Source organism: Scylla paramamosain, unplaced genomic scaffold, assembly GCF_035594125.1.
Source record: "Scylla paramamosain isolate STU-SP2022 unplaced genomic scaffold, ASM3559412v1 Contig26, whole genome shotgun sequence".
Classification (NCBI taxonomy): Eukaryota; Metazoa; Arthropoda; class Malacostraca; order Decapoda; family Portunidae; genus Scylla; species Scylla paramamosain.
The window spans coordinates 548,398-568,757 of NW_026973691.1; the positions used below are offsets into that span (position 1 = coordinate 548,398).

General features: G+C 40.0%; 1 protein-coding gene and 1 long non-coding RNA gene across 3 annotated transcripts in view; one reads left to right on the top strand and one right to left on the bottom strand.

The window, feature by feature from the left end:
- The window catches only part of LOC135097591 (uncharacterized), a 36,256-nt gene extending 21,920 nt beyond the window's left edge, over positions 1-14,336 (top strand). Inside the window, exons 7-9 of one of the 2 annotated variants that reach the window (XM_063999519.1) lie at positions 571-1,594; positions 4,408-4,613; positions 12,375-14,336. In XM_063999519.1, coding sequence (XP_063855589.1) covers positions 571-827 — 257 coding nt within the window. In that variant the 3' untranslated portion in view covers positions 828-1,594; positions 4,408-4,613; positions 12,375-14,336. The remainder of the gene's footprint in view (positions 1-570; positions 1,595-4,407; positions 4,614-12,374) is intronic. The other variant, XM_063999520.1, reaches the window with a different exon arrangement.
- LOC135097592 (uncharacterized) lies at positions 4,613-18,924 on the bottom strand. The gene is made up of 3 exons (XR_010265869.1): positions 18,806-18,924; positions 12,351-14,255; positions 4,613-9,074 (listed from the first exon to the last, which is right to left on the bottom strand). It is a non-coding gene; the product is annotated as an uncharacterized LOC135097592 (long non-coding RNA).
- Between the last annotated feature and the right edge of the window lie 1,436 nt (positions 18,925-20,360).

The window sequence follows — 20,360 nt, forward strand, 5'->3', positions numbered from 1 at the left end:
TCTTGGTTTGCATAAGTTGTTTTACATTAATTAGTTTAATGTGACTTAAAATATAATAAATTAAGCCCTTTCACTGCATTAAGCAACAATTTGCAGCACTAAGAAGTATGTATGAAATCTTTATAATCATGTGCAAAAAAGAAGAGCATGAAAAAGAATAGATTTTGCAATTTTTGGTGTCGTGTAGTGTAGTGTTTGGGGTAGATCAGCAACAGACATGCCAGAGTGCTGAGTGACTGAGGAAAGATTTGACAGACAGCAGGGAAAGGGTTCATTGAATTTACGTGATCTTTTCACCTCGGCACGACCCGTCGCTGTGCTTACATAAATATTAAGGAAATTTGTTTCCTCTTTTTTTTCTGCATTTTTGTTGTTTCAGCTTTTACATTTAAGGTTGGGGTTAATAAACAAAGATAAACCATATGAATTAGCATTGTTCAATTATAGGTTAGGTTAGGTAAGGTTATCACAGTGAAAGGGTTAAAAGAAATCCATCCATCCATACATATGTTCCCTTATTTACCCATATGTTTGCACCCCAAGCTGACTAACTACCACCCTGCCCACCAGACGGGGACTACCAGACTGTGGCTGACATGGTGGGTGGCAGTCACTCCATTACAGAGTCAACTACCAGTCACGAGGAAAGTTTGGACGAGGCCAGAAGTGCGTCATCCCACCGCAGGTCACGGGGACAGGAACTGCAGGCCAGGCAGGGTCACCGTCCCTCCCACGGCGACCCGGATTATAGCTATGCTCACCCTGTGAAGAAGCAGTACCTTCCCCCACCCCTCCACTGTCCTCCACTGACAGCAGCAGGTGTATGAGTTAGTGATAGTGAGGTCACTGACAGACAGACTCGCCAAATTGTTCATTAGTAAAAGTTCCATGGCCACTAAGTTTGTAATCTGCTTCTGTGTTTGTATCTTTCCAGCCTTTTTATTCATTGATGTACACTTTTGCCTTTCACTGCTTCCTCCTGTAATCCATTCTATATCTTTATATATTTACATGGAAAGATATGTTTGCATTATTCTCTCTCTCTCTCTCTCTCTCTCTCTCTCTCTCTCTCTCTCTCTCTCTCTCTCTCTCTCTCTCTCTCTCTCTCTCTCTCTCTCTCTCTCTCTCTCTCTCTCTCTCTCTAATATTGAGATTCATCTCTTGTCCATAACAAAAGGGCATTTCTGTCTGGTTCCTCAGGTTGGTTGACTAACCCTAAAGCTGCAGGGGTTTTCACACATTTCTCCATTCCATATGTCTCTACTCCTTTGTGGAAAGATGTATGTTATTTAGGCAGCTCTCTTCTGTCCAAGTTTCTTTTCATCTTTATCATCATGTGTCAAGTCATCCAGTTCTGGCACTATCTTAGTGGCTGTTCTTTGTATTCTTTCCAATCTCTACATGAAACATCACCGAATTAATTAAGCTTAGCAGAAATTATGTGATGTGCCCTACTGATGCTGGTGTGAAGGCGAGGTGTTTGTAGTGAGCCGTGTGATGCCTTCCCCAGTGCTGAATATGGAGAGAGCAGCCAGGCGACAACATACACTGAAGTTTTCTGAAGAGGAGTGCAACCACCCCTCCATCAAGCAAGGTTAGTGTATGGGACAGCCTGTACAGTGTGGATGGATGGATGGATATTGGGATGCATGTACAGGTGGGATATACTGTATGTTCATGTGTGGTTCAAATTCACAAATAGTATTAAGAAATTGATAGATGCTCTCACACACTGGTTGGTCTACAGTATGTACAAAATATTGTCAGCTGCAAGACCTTCTTTTTTGGCCATTTCCTTACAGTTAGGGCTTGGCACCATGTACAAGTTTCTGTCCCTTGCATCTTCCTCAGTGCCTCCCGTCCTTTGTAGCTCTGCCACGTTTCCATACCTCCATTTCACTGTCTTTCCCTCCATCTTCTTCCCTTGACTGTCTTTTTTTCAAGCTCTTTCAATCAGATCCTGGTCTTCTCTTCTTACTGTATGTTCATGCATGCTTCAAAATTCACAGCATGATAGCCACAAGCATGGTAACACTAGTGGTGACTGATGCTCTCACTCCCTGATTGGTGGACAGTAATTGCAAGATATTGTTAACTGCAAGACCACAGGTGAATGAAAACAATTCAGATGAAGAGAACAAAACCATTATATTACTTACAGAGAAACTAGGAACGGACTGGCTTCTTCCTTCTTGCACCTTTCCCAAGACATGAAGGAGACAGATCAGCAAGTTCCATGAGTGTCTGTGGCTTTGAATCATTTCATTCCTCCCTGATACCTGTCTGAAGTTTTGTAGTGTCCAGGCTGCCCTCCTCTGCCTGTGCCTCTCAGTGATCGGTTAAAGATCAGGGGAATGGGGTGGCCAGTGCTCTTATGAGTCCAGCAGGCAGTTGTGATTTTTTGGTGTGTGTGACAATGCACATTTCAAATGGCCCAAGGAACAAGTCATGCAAAAAACTCTAAATGATTGTTTTGATTTTTTTTTTTTTCATTTCTAGTTGAAAACACTGAATTTCCTACACCATAATTAACTAAAGGAATCATTCCTTGTCCATGGCACACATGTTTGCCATGACTACAGGACACAGACACAGTGGTCCAAGACACTTGTTGCCAGCTTGTCATACCCATTGTAGTTATTTCCTGGCAGGTGTACCAAAGCTTTTGATGTGTACAGGTAGTGAGGGATTTTTTGGGAGAATGGCATCTGTGAAAGTGAGGGAGGGATGTTGTGTAGGCAGCGGTGGGCCACTCTGGTAGACACGTGTGTGTGGGTGTTTTGTTCTCACAGTCCTCCTGCTGTTATTTGAGGATGGGCATCCTCTCAATGTTTCATAACATTTAGTATGCATCCTGATGCCTTGTGCCCTCACTCTGGCCTCTTCTTGTGTTAGTGTCCCCTCCCCAACACTTTGTCAGCCACTTCTGCACACATCTCCTAACACCTGTAATCCTTGCTGTTCCCTCCACTGCAGTCTGTCTTGTGTAAAGTCACAGTACTCCAGTGTGCCCTTCAGTTAATTCTTTTCTGCCATCCATTGCAAAGATAATGTAATCCATACCAGTGCACATCTGTTTAAATTATTGGAAAGAAATGAGATGATGCTTTTCAAAATGCTTTATCTTTAATTGAGAGATGAGTGTTGGTCAGTGGTTCTGGTGGATGGCCTCAACTTTGAGTGAGTTGCTGGATGCATGACACTGCTCTCAACAGTCACCAGGCTGCCACTGAGCAAACTTTTACAATTCTGTCATGAAGCACCAAACATTATTTTGGCACTTGCCATTTGTATTCCTGTATTGTTTTGATTGCAACTCCTACCCTTGTGATTTTGCCTGTGTTAAGTAGTTTTTTCTCTCTTCTTCTCTCCATTTGCATAAAGATCATATATGAATTCTAAAACATGAAAAATAACAATAATACTCATAATGCAGTGGGAAGTGGACTGGCGCTGGTCCCTGTGTTGCACCGTCATCCAGACCAGCTGTCACCTGGCAGTACAGGCAGTGCCACGTAGTGTGTCACTCAGCCTGTTATGTACTGCCCTTGGCACAGTGTGTGATATCAGACTGGCAAGTATGGGTCTTGTCACCACTCAGTGCTGCTACTGTGTCACCCCTCTCTCTGTGGTCATGGGTTTGCTGTGGGTAGTTCACTAAGTAGTGGCAGGGATGTGGAAACACTTGGTGACTACAGCTTATCTCCTATGTTTACTAAATGTGCAATATGACACTCCCATACAATATCGCTATGGAACGTGTCACTTATGCTGCAGCCACTAAGAAACTGTTGCTCTGCACCACCCAAGCACACTGACTGTGGCAAGGTTAAAACTTGACAAAATGATAACTGTATTATTCCCAAACACTTATTGAAGCCACCACTGTCTGGCCTGTTTACTGACCTGTGTAGTCATTGTGTGGCCAGGACAGGCTGGCTGAAATGCTGCTGCAGTGTGATGGCATGCATCCCCCCACAGGAGCAGTGGAGCTCTCCCACCACCATATGCAAAAAAAGGATTAAAATACATAAATATTTTACACTCCATTGACTTGGCAGGAGGTGCATTAGATTTAAGCATTCAGTGCTGTTCAGGTTAGAATCCCCAGCAAAAGTTGCTTTATTTCTACCAAAAACTATTAGATAATGTAGAATACATGATTATTGTAAGTTGTATATTCAGAAACATTATAGTCAAGTAAGGGCTTCAGTAGAAATATGTAAGTTTAGCTACACTTTTCAAAACAAGACAGGCAATGCACTGACCAGTGACAGCGTCGGTCAGTGGCCATGTTACCATGTTCTTGTTTCCTCAGCTGGCAAAACTATTATTACAGACTTAGTGAAGCAGTGTCACATGATAGTCCCCTGCCAGGTAACCTACATTATTGCTTCCCCCCTACAGCAGGAGTGGAGCCTCTGGAGCAGCTGATGGCTGACCTGGAGCTGGAGAAGATTGTTCAGGATGCCAGCAAGACAGCTCTTTGACACTTCCAGTAGTGGTAGAAGCCTCCCATCACCACCCTCACTCCTCTGCCACTGCTGACCACAACACTGAGGCTGTATTCTTCAGGACCTGATTGTTGCTTGGACTTGAGGCTTCCCTGCTTGGTAACATTACTCTTAAACACTGTGGGCTTTCACTGCAACAATCTCCAAGGTTTACAGAAATGATTAGTCAGGTTCCCCCTGGATATTTTTCTCACTAGTGGAAAATCCTTTTTTAAAGTATCATTAGAATCATGAAAATCCAATAACTTCTACTTCATCCAGTTAAGTGTTATTAAGATACAACACCAAAGTGTTTGAGAATACAGAGCCACAGTTGGCTTATTGCTTTGATCTGTGGCTGAGTGTGTGAACTGGTGTCCTGAGTTCTGCATCAGGCTGTTGGTGGTTCACAGAGGTGGCAGCTGCTGGGTGATGAAGGTTGAGGCTTCCAGCCGTGCATACACCCCTCAGCTTCATGCAGGGAGGTGCACTATGGTGTTCTTGTCAAGCTTGCTTACACAAGTTGCTGTTGTTGTGTCCACACTTGCCTCATACAAGTAATAAGTGATTCTCAGTGAGTGTTGTGTTGTGGTGGTGCAAGATGCTGCTGAGGCTGGAGTTTTGTCCCATTGTGTTGTTGGTTGGTTAACTTCCAAAGTAGAGCACTTTCTGACTCTCTTCCCTTTTGCAGAGACCTCCATTCTCGGAGTCTTCAGTGTTCACCACCAGCTTTGGCTTTCCTCTCCCTTCACTGACCATCCTGGCAAACTGGCCTTTAATTAACTTTGATATCCTCCATGACCAAGAGCAGTCGGTGCAACACCCTTCTTGTATTCCTGACCATCTTGGAGATACGCCCAACATTCTTGACCTCTAATCCTTATGCTGTCACCTTATTTTCTCCATTGGGCTCCTCTGATCACAATCTCATATCTGTATCTTGTCCTGTCACTCCACTCCCTCCTTAGGATCCCCCTAAGTGAAAGTGGCTCTGGCATTTTGCCTCTGCTAATCAGAGGGAGCTGAGGAGCTATTACCATCCCTGTGTGCTGAGCACATAACAGAGGTGATAGTGTCTGGCATGGAGGCGAACATTCCTCACTCTTTTTCTTGACCTAAACCTTCCAAACCTTGGTTTAACACAGCTTGTTCTTGTGCTATACATGATAGAGAGGTGGCTCACAAAAGGTACTTGAGCCTTCCATCACCAGAATCTCATGCACTTTATATTTCTGCCCTGAACCATACCAACTCTGTTCTTCAAAAATCAAAATCTTTAAAGATCTAACTCCCTTCATGACTTCTTGCATCTAGCCAAAAAACTTCTCTAATAACTTTGCTTCTTCATCTTTCCCTCCTTCATTTCAACCTGATGGCATCACTGCCATCTCATCTATTTCTAAAGCTGACCATTTGCTCAAATCTTTGCTAAAAACTCTACCTTGGATGATTCAGGCCTTGTTCCTCCCTCTCTTCAACCTTCTGATTACTTCATGCTACTTATTAAAATCCTTCGCAGTGATATTTTCCATGCCCTCACTGGCCTAAACCCTCGGTAGGCTTATGGACCTGATGGGGTCTTTACTTTTGTTCTTCAAAACTGTACCTCCATGTTTGCACCTTGCCTAGTCAAAGTCTTTCAGCTCTGTCTGTCAACATCTACCTTTTCTTCTTGCTGGAAGTTTACCTACATTCAGCCTGTTCCCTAAAAAGAGTGACCATTCTAATCCTGCAAACTACCATTCTATTGCTTTAATTTCCTGCCTATTTAAAGTTTTTTAATCTATCCTCAACAGGAAGATTCTTAAACATCTATCACTTCACAACCTTCTATCTGATCACCAGTATGGGTTCCATCAAGGCTGCTCTGCTGGTGATCTTCTCCCTTTCCTTACTGAATCTTGGTCATACTCTTTAAAGAATTTTGGTGAAACTTTTGCTGTTGCCTTAGACATATCAAAAGCTTTTGATCAAGTCTGGCACAAAGCTTTGATTTCCAAACTACCTTCCTACAGCTTCTATCCTCTGTAACTTCATCCCAAGTTTCTTTTCTGACTGTTCTATTGCTCCTTTGGTAGAGGGTCACTGTTGTTCTAAATCTATTAACAGAGGTGTTCCTCAGGGTTCTGTCCTGTCACCCACTCTTTTCCTATTATCCATCAATGATCTAAATCAAACTTCTTGTCCTCTCCACTCCTAAGCTGATGATACCACCCTGCACTTTTGGACATCTTTTCATAGACATCCAACCCTTCAGGAAGTAAACACTTCACACTGGGAAGCTAGAGACTATCTGACTTCTGATTTTTCAAAAATTTTTCTGATTGGGGCAGAGCAAACTTGGTATTGTTCAATGCCTCAAAAACTTAATTCCTCCAACTGTCAACTCAACACAGCCTTCCAGACAACTATCTCCTCTTCTTCAGTGACACTCAACTGTCCCCCCCTTCTACACTGAACATCCTCGGTCTGTCCTTTACTTATAATCTAAACTGGAAACTTCACATCTCATCTCTAGCTAGGACAGCTTCTATGAATCTAGCCATTCTGAGACATCTCTGCCAGTTTTTCTCACCCCCCAGCTGCTAACTCTGTACTGGGCCTTTATCCGTCAATGTATGTAGTATGCTTCACATTACTGGGGGGGGGGGGTTCCACTCATACCACTATTTTAGACAGGGTGGAATCAAAAGTTTTTTGTGTTATCAATTTTTCTCTTACTGACTGTCTTCAGCCTCTTTTTCATCACCACAATGTTGCATCTCTTGCTATCTTTTACTGCTGTTTTCATGCTAACTGCTCTTCTAATCTTGCGAACTGCATGCCTCCCCTCCTCTTGCCCCTCCTCCTGCAACCTTGCAGCACAAGACTTACTTCTTTCTTTCATCCCTATTCTGTCCATCTCTCTAATGCAAGAGTTAACCAGTATTCTCAATCATTCATTCGCTTTTCTGGTAAACTCTAGAACTTCCTGCTTGCTTCTGTATTTCCTCCTTTCTGTGACTTCAGCTCTTTCAAGCAGGAGGTTTTAAGACACCTATCCTTCAAATTTCAATGATTCTCTTGACATCTCTTTCAGGACTGACCCCTCAGTGGGATCTTTTTTCCTCTTGTTTCCCTTGGCCAGTGAGCCTTAAAAAAAAAAAGTCATGTGTACAGTCCTTGCCTTACACCTCTTCTTGTATTCTATTCTAGGAGTTATGAAGCAGTCCTAGCAAGTCTTAGTTATGAAATATGTCATAGCTAGGACAGAATGGAGCATTCTTGTCTTAAATCCACATGGGATGGTAAGACTGAGTCCACCCTGTCTTAGCAGCTTATGACAGATGCTCCTGCTACCAAGATGGCCACCCACAACCACCCCAGCTTAGGAATTATTTACCCAGATAGGATATATTGTATGAATTTATGACACAGAACTCATCAAAAGATACCGTGTAGATCATGCAGGTATTCTCTCTGTCACCGATCTAGTAAGAGAAGCCTTATAGAGTGACACAGAAAGGAGCAACCCACTTACCTCTGAAATGAAGGTGAACATATAACACTCAGATATCTTTCTGCTGGGAAGATACAGGTGTGCAGCAGTGATGGCCTTGGGGATTGTTGAGAGAGCCAGCCTTGCCACCAAACCACTTGAAAACTGTGTTTACATTGAGGCACTGCTACAGGATCATGTTTGCCACATTTCACACGTCTCAAAGACTGAATTACATTGAGGCACTCCTACGGGATCATGTTTGCCACATTTCACACGTTTCAAAGACTGAATTACATTGAGGCACTCCTACGGGATCATGTTTACCACATTTCACACGTTTCAAAGACTGAATTACTATTTTACCCACTATTCAGTGTCTCTTCCTCCAATACATAAAAACACAGGAAATATTTATAGAAGCTGTTAATTAGCAGTACTAAATGGCAGGTTTTGCTTCATCTTTTAGTATTTGAAATGAAGTAGCACTACACATAGCAGACGGTGATGATTGACGGTGTGTCAAGTTACATGTCTTGCTATCCTGCTGTGTCCTTTTTCCTCATTTGCTCCTTGGACCTTTCCACTATACCCAAGGTGGTGTCAAGACACACTTTTGGAATCAGTATTTTAAATACCTGAGAGATGTATTCCTCAAAAAATAAGCCAAAGTAGCCTTCTGCTGCAGTTTTGCTGGGCAGCTGAAGTAACAGCATACAAATGAGGGTTAAACAAATTGTCCACTAATAATGTACTGCACAAATAAGGCATTTAATTATCATATTAATCAACTGTAATACAGACCATTGAAAAATATGGCTCATATGCTAAATGTACATACAATGTTCATAGGTATGTACAGGAGAACAAAACTGAATACATGTTAACATGAATGAGTGGCAACAGTTATTCACCACTGGGTGATGTCATCTGTAAGATGCATGAGTTCAGAAACTAATGCCCACTGCTAAAACTTCACATAATGCACCCACAGCAACAATGAATCCAGAGGCCCCAGCAACACCAGCAGATGAGGGCTGGATGACTGTAACACCACTGCTGGTGGGTGGATGGCTATGGTCCTCACAGAGGGCCAGACTCTCCTGGAAAGAGGGAAAAAAAGAAATACAGGGAGGGCTTTTTTTTTTTTTTTATGTAGGAGGGACACCACGGAAAAAAAATGATAAAAAAAAAACAAAAACAAACAAACTGAGATGCCAAAAAAAACAAAAACAAACTCAGATGCCAATCCCTGAACAAGGTCTGAAGTAGTAGTCAAAAACTTGAAGCACAAGCATGTTAAAACCTCCCTCTTGAAGGAATTCAAGTCACAGGAAGGTGGAAATACAGAAGCAGGCAGGGAGTTCCAGATTTTACCAAAGAAAGTGATGAATGATTGAGAATACTGGTTAACTCCTGCATTAGAGAGATGGACAGAATAGGAGAGAGAGAAAGAAGAAAGTTATGTGCAGTGAGGCCGTGGGAGGAGGGGAAGGCATGCAGTTGACAAGATCAGAAAAGCAGTTAGCATGAAAATGGTGGTAGAAGACAGCTAGAGATGTAACACTGTGGCAATGAGAAAAGAGGCTGAAAACAGTCAGTTAGAGGAGAGGAGTTGATGAGATGAAAAGCTTTTGATTCCACCCTGTCTAGAAGAGCAGTATGAGTGGAACCACCCTAGTCATGTGAAGCATACTCCATACATGGATGGATAAGGCCCCAGTACAGAGTTAGCAGCTGGAAGGGTGAGAAAACTAGTGATGTCTCAGAACACCCAACTTCATAGCTGTTTTAGCTAGAGATGAGATGTGAAGTTTTCAGTTTAGATTGTAACTAAAAGACAGGATGTTCAGTGTAGAAGAGAGGGACAGTTGAGTGTCACTGAAGAAGAGGGGATAGTTGTCTGGAAGGTTGTTTTAAATTGATAGATGGAGGAATTAAGTTTTTGAGGTACTGAACAATACCAAGTTTGTTCTGCCCCAATCAGAAATTTTGGAGATATTAGAAGTCAGGCGCTCTGTGGCTTCCCTGTGTGAACTGAAGGGTTGGATGTCTAGAGACATGGAAAAGTGCAGGGTGGTATCATCAGCTTAGGAGTGGATAGGACAAGAAGTTTGGTTTAGAAGATTATAGATGAATAATAGGAAGAGAGTGGGTGACAGGACAGAACCATGAGGAACACCATTACTAATAGATTTAGAAGAACAGTGACCGTCTACCACAGCAGCAATAGAATGGTCAGAAAGGAAACTTGAGATGAAGTTACAGAGAGAAGAATAGAAGCCATAGGAGGGTAGTTTGGAAATCAAAGCTTTGTGCCAGACTCTATCAAAAGCTTTCGATATGTCCAAGGCAACAACAAAAGTTTCACCAAAATCTCTAAAAGAGGATGACCAAGACTCAGTAAGGAAAGCCAAAGTATCACCAGTATAGCAGCCTTGACAGAACCCATACTGGTGATCAGATAGAAGTTTGTGAAGTGATAAATGTTTAAGAATCTTCCTGTTGAGGATAGATTCAAAAACTTTAGATAGGCAGGAAATTAAAGCAATAGGACGGTAGTTTGAGGGATTAGAATGGTCACCCTTTTTAGGAACTTTTTAGGAATGTAGGCAAACTTCCAACAAGAAGGAAGGTAGATGTTGACAGACAGATTTGAAAGAGTTTGACTAAACAAGAGCAAGCACAGAGGTGCAGTTTCAGAGAACAATAGGAGGGACTTGTATAAGGTCCATAAGCCTTCTGAGGGTTATGCCAGTGAAGGCATGAAGTAGTCAGAGGGTGGAAGAGAGGAAGGAACAAGGCCTACAGTAGTGCTTTTAACAAAGGTGAAGAGTTCAGCTTTAGAGATGGATGTGATAGTAGTGCCATCTGGCTGAAATAAAGGAGGTAAAAAAGAAGAAAAGTTATTGGAGATATCTTTGACTAGATGCGAGAAGTCACGAGGGGAGTTAGATCTTGAAAGACTGACACTTTCTATCAATGAAGAAGTTTTTGGCTAGTCAGAAAATACACTTGGCATGGTTTTTAGCAGAAATATAAAGCACACAAAATTTTGGTGATGGAAGGCTCGAGTAATTTTTGTGGGCCACCTCTCTATCATGTATTGCACAAGAACAAGCTGTGTTAAACCAAGGTTTGGAAGGTTTAGGTCAAGAAAAACAGTGAGGAACGTACGCCTCCATACCAGACACTATCACCTCTGTTATGCAATCAGCACACAGACACAGGTCTCTGACAAGGAAGCAGTGGTCATTCCAAGGAAAATCAACAAAATACCTCCTTAGGTCCCCCCAACTAGCCGAGACAAAATGCCAGAGGCACCTACACTTATGGGTATCCTGAGGAGAGACTGGAGCAATAGAACAAGATACAGATATGAGATTGTGATTGGAGGACTCCAACGGAGAAGAGAGGGTGACAGCATAAGCAGAAGGATTAGAGGTTAGGAAAAGGTCAAGAATGTTAGGCATATCTCCAAGATGGTAAGGAACACAAGTAGGGTGTTGTACCAATTGCTCTAGGTTGTGGAGGATAGCAAAGTTGAAGGCTAGTTCACCAGGATGGTCAGTGAAGGGAGAGGAAAGTCAAAGCTGGTGGTGAACATTGAAGTCTCCAAGAATGGAGATCTCTGCAAAAGGGAAGAGAGACAGAATGTGCTCCACTTTGGAAGCTAAGTAGTCAAAAAATTTCTTATAGTCAGAGGAATTAGGTGAGAGGTATACAGTACAGATAAATTTAGAGAGTGACTCTGTAGCCAGATGGTGGAAAACTCAGAAGATTCAAGAGCATGGGCATGAGAGCAGGATAAGTCGTTGCGCACATAGACACAACATTCAGCTTTGGACTGAATATGGAGACGGAAAGTAGGAGGGAAAAGAAATTGGGTTACTGTCAGTTACCTCAGTGAGGAAAAGATGATGAGGTTTAGTAGAGGAGAGGTGGTATTCTACTGATTGAAAATTAGATCTAGGACCACAAATGTTACAGAAGTTAATGAAGAAAAAAAAAAAAATAAATAAATAAAAATAATACGAGTATATATATATATATATATATATATATATATATATATATATATATATATATATATATATATATATATATATATATATATATATATATATATATATATATATATATATATATAAGCAGTCAATTTCTTCATGTTTATGTCTGTTACATAGTTATGCTGGGTTAATATTTGTGTGTGCAGATATCTAAACTCAGGAATCTGAGTGGTTGTTCTGTTGCCCTGCTGGCCCCATGAAAGCTGATGCTTTACCATATTTGGTTGTTGTGATATTTACACTACTGTACTTTAAGTTAAAAATGGTAATAATTTCCAAAGTGTAATTTTTTTTTTGTTCTTTACTCACATAATGTGTCTCCCTCCCTGTCAGGGACTGGCAGTTCTGCAAATGCTGTTAGTGACAGCATCCATAGGACAACAGTGTAGGTGGTGTCCTCTGGAGATCCTTCACCTGCATGGAGCTAAGTCCACCTGTTGTAATACTTGAATGTGTAAGTACTCATCTTGAAGATTTTAATCACTGCAGTGGTCACCATCTCAGACCTGACTGCCACAGGTACTTACTGTACACACTGCTATCTATAATCCAGTGCTTAGCAGGTTCTTGGTTATGGTTATCAACTATCTGGATAAATTTTACACAGCACCAACATTAAATTACAACATGTACACAACAGCAAACTTTGGAGGGGTTTTAAGCATTGCTACCATCAGTCCAGCCTAGCTAACCAACCTAACAACCTACCCTAACCTAACTCTTCCTCAACAATGTAGAACATATATTTAACCTCAACAGTGAAGAACATGTTTAAAATAATATTTTTTTCTAGAAGTTTGGGTCCCAAAGGGTGAGCAGAAAGAAACAATTTTTATCTCCCATTATGCAACAAAGTCATTTAGGGAATTTGGTCATATTACTTAAAGCAGTGTCCAAAACATTAGTTAACTAAATTCCATATGCAGTTTACAGTTTGGTCAAGATAAAATAATAAGCAAATATGCTGCTAGTGGGCAAATTTTTACTCTCACCAGTTTTCTAATGTGGATGAAACTATTTATTTCTCGTATTTTTTTGCCTGTTTTGAATCAATATGGTTCTTGTTTTTATGGAAATCATGAGCCATTACTTTTTACTCCCTGACCCACCATCCCCTCAGAAACTAATTATTTGCAGTAAACAAAAGCAGTTAATACAAAACAGACTGATATGTACAAGAAAAAGGTAGATTGGCCCTCACAAATAAGCAGCCACTCACTGTGGCCACCAGCCAGCTGTCATACACCACCACCTAATCCAACCAAGTTAACCAAAGTAACCTATGTAATCTAACAGAACGAAATAACATAACCTAACCAAACAAACCTAAACTAACTTGCCTCCCAAAAATAGATGTTTAAAAATTCCCATCAGCATTATAAATAATTTGCAGTGGGTAAATATGGGTTTAAATTACTCAATGACAATCTCTATCTGATGAGAAAAGTAAGAAAAGCCATGTTGAGACTGGTGAAAGAGTGAAAGAATTCCCTACTGTGTGGCCTGGAACCATAAGCCATAACTTCACTCACTGGCAGGAGCACTCACACCTGTTTGGTTATATCACAGCAATTCCATCCCTATAGCTGTCTAGGCCCCTGATGTGTCAACCACACCATGCTAGGTTTGCAACTATGCTAACAAGAGTGTGATAGGCAAAGCTGATGAACTCACTAGTGCCTGTAGCATGATGATGTTCTGCAACAGCCTTGCTCTTCACGTGGCTCCGTAGGTCCTTAAACTTCCTCAGAGCTACCCACTCGGCTGACTGTGTTCACATGTGCAGCCACCTCCTCCCAAGTCTTGTTCTTTTCTGTGGTGATTCTATTGTCCAGCCTTTCCAGAATCACTGCAGCCTGATTTTACACCTCCTCCACCAAGGCTAAGGTCTCGGTGTCAGTGAACCAAGGTCTTATTTTCTTAGGAGGTTTGCTGGCCATGACTGGAATACTATGATTGGTGGCTGTGGGCACATAACAGTTTGTAAACAATGTCTCATGGCATTCTTGGTGATAACACAAAACCTTCCTGTGATTGGCTGCCTTGTGTGTTACGTTGAATCAGTGACATATCGCCTCCAGCAGCCAATGAGCACTCTTAGATGCATCCTGATGCTTCCTCCTCTGGGCAGCAATGACTGCTGCCACTGCTGCTGCTTGATCAAGGAGTGAGGATCCACACTTCCAGATTCTAACAATGCAACACCAGACATCCCTGTAAAGGATTGACATTGATGATTGACAAATTTAAAACCCTTTGAGGGAATGAAATGCAATAAAACTCAAGTGAAGACATGATCATCTTTATATTTGACCTTATAACTCTCCTTAACAAATGTTCCTTTGTCAAAACCTTAAATTACTGAAAGACATGTGATGGGAATATAGAAAAATGGGTATGTAAAATCTTTAGGAAGTAAAAAAAACTTCATATGAAAGAACAAGATCTTCCAAATGAATTTATCTGAGTATGTTATGTTAACTTATGAAGTAATAATAATAATAATAATAATAATAATAATAATAACTATTCTCATTAAAAAAGTTATTGAAAACCCCAATACCTAAATCCCAATACCTAACATTATAGCACTTAAAGGATACATCAATACTTATACTACGATTGCAATGATGCTAATAACATACTGTACACCATGTTACAAGTGCAGATTGCTCCTTAAGAAATTAGAAAAACTATTGGGCTGTTTTGCACACTATTTACCTAAACATGTGTAGCACCATCCTCAAAAACAAAGATAATTTCTTCATCACACCTGAACTTGTACTTTGCATGAACAAAACATATTTGAATTGTGTTGATCTATTTATGTAATAATTTGCTATATACATATTATGTAACCTAACAATTTCCACATCCGTACATTCTAAAAGAACATGAAATTCTTCTCCTACTACCTCAGCATTACACTTGTTATATACCCTATCTTCTCTACTGATACCTTGATACCTACCAACATTTACAGGAAGTCCATTATTACAAGTTTTAAATTTAGTCACTAATAATCTGTCACCCTTTGTTAACTTTTCTAAATATTGTTCTCTGCCAAAATCTGTCTTAAACACCCTATAATTACTACTTAATGATTTTGTTTCAAAATTATGATGCCAAGTTACAAGCCACTGATCTTTCAATCTCTGTTCCACAGCTTTCTTCACCCATCTTGAATTAGGAACATCTTGCAACAACCACATACCAAACATTCCACAGTCATTACAAATATTCTTTATACAAGCTAACCATGGAGAAGTATAAAGCCCTAACCTATCCAGCTGCAATAGACATTGGTACATTACATAACACAATTTAGTATTTTTACCTGAAATTAGCCTAGACCAATAACCTATCATTTTTTTCTTTATATAAATATCAAGTGGAAATACACCCAGTTCACCATACACCATGTCATTACAAGTATTCTTATGAACACCCAAAACCTGTTTTAGAAATTTCATGTACATATGGTAACCCCAAATTTCAGATGCATAAGTCAATATAGGTAACACCGTGGCGGTAAATAATTTGAGTTGTATATCCACTGGCAAGTCAAACTTCCTACACTTACTTATTTATTAATGAGTACATTGCTCCTGTGGCTGTCTCTTTTAGCTCCAGCTCACCTTTGTGAAACCTCCAATTATAATTTAATAACACTCCAATATACTAATACTCTGTCACTACTTCATTGTTTTTACCACCAAATTCAAATTCATAGATAAATTTTCTCTTCCCTACTTTTGTTTTGTTACAATTTAGCTTCAATTTCCATTCATTACAATATAAATTCAGAGCAACCAGTGCCTGCTTCATTCCATCCTCACTGTCACACAAAATAACTGTATCATCTGCATACATAATAACAAATAGTTTAAGGTACATGTTTAAGAAATCATCAGCAAAATTTACATAACTGCAATTATATTCAATTAATTTACTTTCAATATCATTCAAATAAAAAGCAAAAAGCACTGGTGATAAATTTTCCCCCTGTCTTAACCCTACATTGCAAACAAAGGTGTCTGAAATCTCCTGGTTAAGCATGACACATGATCTGATATTATCATACATATTTTTTATTACATTTAGAATTTTCCCTTGCACCTTTTCCTTCACAAGCTTACACCATAAACCTTCACGCCATACCATATCAAAGGATTTCTTGTGATCAACAAATAAACAAAATAGCTTTCTCTTTTTCCAGTTAAATAATCAATTACACATTTCAACAAAAATATATGATCCAGAGTGGAATATCCATGTCTAAAGCCCGCTCGTGTTTCATTAATGATAGATAAGGTGTTTGAATAATCATAAGTCTTTCATTAAGTATGGAGGTGAAGAGCTTCCCCATGCAGCTAAGTAAGGTGATGCCCCTGTAATTACTAATGTCCTGGATGTGTCCCTTGTTTTTGTAGAGTGGCACGATTGTACCCTGTTTACAACAGGAAGTGTACTTTGTATCTTACATTTAATTCTTGCATGTAGTCCACAGTGTACATCAGTGTGTGTGTATTAACCTAGCCGTATTGTACAGGGCACGAGCCAAAGCTCGTTTTGTCCTGTCTCCATAACCATATTTATCTGGTTTGTCTTTAAACACTGTTAACCACAACTACTTTTTCCTTCCAATCATTCCAGATTTCAATAGTTCTATATGGGAAGCTGTATTTCTTGACGTTGCTTGAACATACACTCCTTTATTTTCTTCCCATGCCTCCTTGTCTGTCTCTCTCCCTGCTCCATCTGTGGTACCAAGTCATTTCTGTCTGTTCTTTCTGTATTGTTTACTATTACTAATTTGTACATTGTTATCAGGTCTCCTCTTTCTCTTCTCCCTTGTAGTGTTGGTAATCCCATCTCTTCAAGTCTTTCTTCATAGCTTAAGTCTTTTAATTCTGATACCATCTTTGTTGCTATCCTCTGTATTCTTTCCAGTCTCCGTATGTCTTTTTTTCTACGTGGAGCTCAAACTACTGCTGCATGTTCAATTTAGGATGTATCATGCTTATTATAACTTGCTTCATAATTTCTTTATCTAAATAGTTAAACACCACCCTAATGTCTATCAACAAGCTGTATATAGAGCTAAATATTCTGATTATGTGCCTTTCAGGTGATAGTGTGTCCTGAATCATTACTCAAAAATCTTTTTCCTCATTACTTTTTGTTATTATTTCTCCTCCCATTTTGTAATTCCATGGTCTCTTTTTACTTTTTCTATTTCCATCATGTGGCATTTTCTGGCATTAAATTCTAGTTTCCATCTTTGGCTCCATGCATGTATCTTGCCCATATCCTTTTGTAATTCCTTGCTGTCAGTTTCATTCTTTATTTTCATTATTTTTGCATCATCAGCAAAAAGATTTATATAACTATATAGATGCCCTGTCATATCATCTACATATATCTGAAACATAATAGGGCCAACAAAGACCCTTGTGGTACCCCACTTGTCACTTTCTGCTAACTTGAATTAGCATCTCTAATTACTGTTCTCACTTCCCTCCCTTGTAAATAATCCTCCATCCATCTCAATGTTGCTCCCTTTAGTCCTTCTCCATTCTCTAGCTTCCACATAAGACTCTTAAGGGGAACTTTATCAGATGCTTTTTAGAGATCCTGGTGTACCGGATCAACCCATCTCTCACTTCCCTCCCTTGTAAATAGTCCTCCATCCATTTCAATGTTGCTCCCTTTAGCCCTCCTCCATTCTCTGGCTTCCACATACGACTTTTGTGGGGAGCTTTATCGGATGCTTTTTTGAGATTCAGGTATACCACATCAACCCATCCGTCCCTCTCTTGCACTCCATCTATTACTCTCATGTAGAAGCTCAGTAGATTTGTGACACTGGATCTTCCTTTCCTGAATCCAAATTGCTTTTCTGTAATAATCTTTTCATCTTCTCAATACTGCACCAATCTGTTTTTAATTACTATTTCACAAAGCTTGCTTACAATACTTGTTAGTGACACTGATCCATAATTTAATGTTTCCATTTTATTTCTCCCTTTGTGTATTGGCACTACATTAGCTCTTTTCCATTGCCTTGGTTCCTGAGGCATTACTAGTGTTGTGATTAACAAGTAGTTTATCCACATGAAGATTTGTATGTTCAAGTATAAGAACTGGACATGGAGATGAGTACAGCAAATGTTGGAGTTGCAAGGGATGTGCGTTCTGGAAGGTTCCTTGCAACTCGTTTTGCTCAAAACTCATCATAATTTTTTGGTAACATTAAAAAAATTGCATATTCCACAATGTAACGCCACACCAGATCTTGTCGTACTGCTGGCGGAGGTAGAAGGGAGTGGGCCCATATTCTTCATTGAGATATGCAATGTGTCACAGTTAAGACAGATGTGTATCACAACTTTGAACACTTTTCATAATACATTTATCAGAAGTCTGTCATAAGTGTCTTGCCAGATGTAGCGCTTACTTATTTTAAAATACTACATGACAAAATATAAGGTGTTATTTGCAACATTTTATACCGTATTTGATGGCTCATAAGACGCACCTTTTCTCCCCCCCCCTAAAAAAAAAAGTGTCATGAAATGAGCCTGCGTCCTATGAGGCCAAGGTTCAGCATTGAGGCAGTGGTTGGTGGTAAGACTATGGCAACAGAGGCTCTGAAATCAAACCCCAGAAATCTTCGCACATGTAAACAAAGTGATGATTTATACTACACCACAAAACAAGTCTTCCTTTCAAGGTAACAATATATATTAGGTCATACTTACCGGTAATTCACACAGAATGACGCCAGTCAGGAAGGATTTGCCCAAGTGACCATGCACACGCATTGCATGTACCAAAACAAACACGTGGTCGGTTACGCGCCTAACCCGGTGACACGGGCAAGCTTCACTGCGTTCTTAATACTGTGATGCCGTTACTCCTTGAGGTAAGACGCACTTTCATACAATTAAAATTACACCTATCTTTTGACATTCTTATGAACAAACTTTATTAACCCCGTAGTCTCTCACAGTCGCTGCCGACGCCATATGCCAGGTACATGTTTACACCTCACAAGAGGATTAGTAAGTAGGCTACTAGCAAATATTAAAGTTTTTAGATGCAAAATATTGGGATCTAATAATGATCTAAATGCATGTGAGAGTCTTCAAATGTCAGGTGAAATACTGCACTTCATATTCAGAGCTTAAGTCCGCTCATTTACTTATTTATTTTTATTTATTTATTTATTAATATTTATTTATTTATTTATTTACTTTTTTTATTTCAATGTCTGGCAAAACTGGGTGCGTCTTATGAGCCCATGCGTCTTATGAGCCATCAAATACGATGTTTTACAAATAATTCCTGTGCTTATGTGTGTTTGGAGAAAAGGTACAGTGGATAAAACAGTGATTCATTCATTGAAATGTTATGTTAAGTGCAATTCCATTAAAGCGCCTCATTGTAAACAATCATCTGAGTTGTTTTACAATGGTGAGAAATAAAATGCAATGAAAACCTGCAAAATAGGATTTTTTTTTCTTTCCCAGAATGTAAGACTATACTAATTAGTAATACTATTCCCCCATATCTCATTAGCACTGAGGCACAGCAGGTGCACAACACAATGAAGTGCATCAGAAAAATATCTCAAAGTTTATATTGAATAATGAAAAATAAGAGAAAAAAATCACTGAATCTTTTACAAAACTGACAAGACTACTCTTCCTACATGGCCTGTGGTGAAGGCTGGAACTTTGCACTCCCTCAGCCCTCTCTCTCCACACCCTGATGCTCCTGCTCCCACAAGCTTTACTGGACGCATACACGGTCCCTCTTTTCTTTTTTAATAGTATAAGGAGCATTTGTATGTACTCAAAAGTTGTTCTGATGATGATGTTCTGCATCACTTGAAACACTCAGAACATTTATTTTTGGATAGATTATTCCTTCCTCGGGGACGATGTTGTTGTGTTCTGGCCACCTTGGCTGCCATAAAACAACTAATTTGGTCCATAGTGCCAATCTTAAACTTACGGTTGGCAAAGGGAACAACACTGAGCACAATTTCATTCTGCAAGTAAGCTGCTTGTATCTCTGAATGCTTGTAACTCAGACACCCACTGCATACTATACATAACACGTATGTATTTGTTTTTACTACTTGTGATGCCAATGGTAGGAATGCGTGACCCATACGCAACTCAAAGAAATAATGCGTGAAAGTCAGGAAGGTAAGAATTTATGACTCAGCGTGAGACTCCAGGATCACAAAAGTCAGATACAGTGACTCTCCTCTCATGGAGGTACTGCAGGTTGTCTCTGGCTTGCCTC